A 2951-nucleotide genomic window follows, 5' to 3' on the forward strand; every position below is an offset into this window, starting at 1 on the left:
GCCTGATGGGTGATGGTATTTTGCGAGGATTTAATTCAATGCTCTTGTTTCTTCTGGTCAGACCTTGGCAGGAGGCATGATGGCAGCATGCACACAGACAGGAGCATCACACGGACATTCACTCTTTGGTAGTCGGAGGGTGTGTAACTGTGATCATATATAATGGCAGGTCGGTACATGAACCATTAAATCTACAAATTTAGTTCCTCTTCCCAGAATATAAACCCCCAGTACCTAGAGACGATGCCTCCCGTGCCTGCATAGACAGCAGATTCGGTTCTGTCAGCATTGTTAATGCACCTCATTGCGTAGTGCACCTCAATGTGCGGCATTGCTAATGCATCGTTAAGTGTTGGTGCACTTAACCACCGCTAACACTAGCCCAGAGTCATGTCGGACAAATGACTTGCACTGCAGGACACCTTCCCCTCCATTACCGAAGCCAGGTAAGCCAGAAAGGCTGAGGTGCTTCGAGCTCTCAGCCTGATCGCATACCATGATCCTGCCCGGTGCCTCTTGGCACACAGCAGGAGATTGAGGAACAAAGAAATTGAGAATGTTGTGTCCCTTCAATCCAGCCTTTCTAAGGCTTTGTCAGCCTTGCATTTCCTCTGATACTCTGTCAAGGTTGGCACTAATGAGATACGGTCCTTACAAGTCTTTTAAACTTCCTCTGGTTCAGAAGTGGTTTCTGGGAATAAGTTTGTTAACTATTTACATCAGGTGCCCAGGAATGAAATAGCTCCTTGATGACCTCCTATTAATGTAACTCGATTTTCCTTTTTCCATTTCCTAGCCTGAATCTGTATGGGCCTTAAAATGCCATGGTTGACCCATACCCTTCTCTTCCTTTTAAACGACAGACCCCACACCAAGGACTGGACTGGTTTTTTTAATTTTAAACAAAGTTTTAAAAGTACCTGGATTCATCTACTGCTGGCTTGACCCCATTTCAAAGTCCAGAGGCAGCTGTGGAATTCAATCAAACCTATTTAAGCAAGCCAAATAACATTCCAATTAAGATACAATGTCCCTTGTCTGAGAGTAAAAATTCCAGAGAGAGAAATGAAAATGAGAACAGAATAAAAAGAGAGCAGCTCTATCCTCAAAGCAGAACACAGCCTGTTGGCTGAAGCGTGGTTTCCTTTACCACTGAAACAGTGGAAGTTAAGAGGGATGAAATGTGGTTCTTGGGCCATAGGAGCGACCATTGGCACCAAAGCTGCCCCTAAGCCAAGCTGCTGTTGCCTTCTGGCCCTTCACTGGCTGCTCTCCAGTACACCCATGTCGCTCATGTACTGGGGAGCCCCGTACAAAAATGTAGGCGGTGAGAAAAAACTTGAAACAAACACAAGCCATCCAGCCCCTACTGAAATCCTCAGTGACTCAGTAAAAAAAAAAAAAATTAGTCTCATTTAAATAAATAACTAAACACACACACACACACCCCTTTACCAGTGCTGTGCAGCGTCCATCTTGTAGGACTCGTTACCAAGAGTGATGCACTCTTTTCCAAGGTTATTTCTGGCTCTGGACATGTGCAGCCACCTCTTCCTACACTCTGTAGGAGACGGCTCTTCCTGCCAGGGCACGATGCCTTCCCGGGCTCGCCGGTTGAGCTCTGATGTTGGTACGCTGAGCTGGTCCACCATGGCCCCCTTACGTGCCGGCTCTTCCCGCAAGAGCCTTTACTCACCAAAGCACCAGCCCAGGCCACCCACGCAGGGATGGGCAACGTGCCCCCCCACACCCCCAGAATGATCTATTCACACGTGTGGACACATGAGTCACAACCTTTATTTCCAGCTTTTTTTGCCCTGGAATAAGCTCGTTCCCGTGGTTACAACTATTTACAGAGTGCTGGGACTGCGCATCGGCAGCTGGGGCCAGCCTGGGCCACCAGCCCCGGCCACAGGGCAGAGCAGGGCACGTGGAGGTGGCAGCAATGGCAGGACACGATGGCACAAAGACGACATACAGAACTATGAGTACCACGCAGGGACAGGGTCCTTCCCTCCCCTGGCAGAGGCGTGGGCATCAGCTGAGGAAACGTGAGGGCAGTTCCCAAACGGGAGCCACGGTGACGTGCCAGCAGGTCTGCAGGGACATGCACAGCAGTGGCCGATGGGATGGACCCACGGCAGACGGTAACGTCATGCAAACGAGCAGCAGCCACGGGCACCAGGGCAGGGTCCCCTGCAGAACCGCCAGCCCCGAAGGTGGTGAAGATGTGGCAGGAGTCGGTCCTTCCCGGAGATGGCACCTGCTTTGGCAAGCTCGGCCACTTCCCCAGGTCTCCTCCACCACCTCACAAAACCAGGGACGTGTAACTGACAGGCACTAGGCCGGTGCTGTTTCCACGGCAGCAGCAGATCCAGTCTTCATCCACAGTGGAGAGCAGCTGCAGGATGTCCCCTTTTTGGAAGCTCAGGTGACCATCGGCGGTGCCTGTGTGGTCACACAGTGCCCGAACTGCCCTGCACAATAAACACCACCGGAGATCCACCACCCCAGGGACCCCAGGAGCGAGAGGCTCCCGCAGGACTCGGGAGAGGTTTCGCAGCTCATGCGTGGAGCCAGTGACCCCCCTCCTCAGGCAGAGATGCCATCCAACGGTGGATTTGATCAAGAAGCCACATCACAAAATTCTCCTGCCAAGCAGACCGTCGGAGCAGCAGCAGAGCGTGAGCAGCTCTTGGCAGGGAGATCTAGGTCAGGGCCAGCGAGGGCTGGGGAGGAGGGAGACGGCGGAACGTGGCGTGGGATGGCCACTTGCCCTCTGCTTGCTTGGCCAGATGCTGTGCAAGCACAGGCAAACCACTACAGCTTTTCTGACCTGCTACAGTTTGGTCAGAGCCGCCACATGGTTGCTCCAAACAAGCTGCTATGAATCCAAAAAGCACGCGAGAGCAAGAAAATTGCTCCAAATTCCACTCCCCGCCCCCCAATGT

General features: G+C 52.3%; 1 protein-coding gene across 1 annotated transcript in view; it reads right to left on the minus strand.

Moving 5' to 3' along the window:
- Positions 1-2308: 2308 nt before the first annotated feature.
- RUSC1 (RUN and SH3 domain containing 1) overlaps positions 2309-2951 on the minus strand; it is a gene marked incomplete at its 5' end in the record, with an annotated part of 3421 nt that continues 2778 nt past the window's right edge. The window contains one exon of the mRNA XM_009706717.1: positions 2309-2544. Within this exon, the coding sequence (XP_009705019.1) occupies positions 2309-2544 (236 nt within the window). The remainder of the gene's footprint in view (positions 2545-2951) is intronic.

Source organism: Cariama cristata, unplaced genomic scaffold (assembly GCF_000690535.1).
Source record: "Cariama cristata isolate BGI_N322 unplaced genomic scaffold, ASM69053v1 scaffold24878, whole genome shotgun sequence".
In the NCBI taxonomy this organism is placed as follows: domain Eukaryota; kingdom Metazoa; phylum Chordata; class Aves; order Cariamiformes; family Cariamidae; genus Cariama; species Cariama cristata.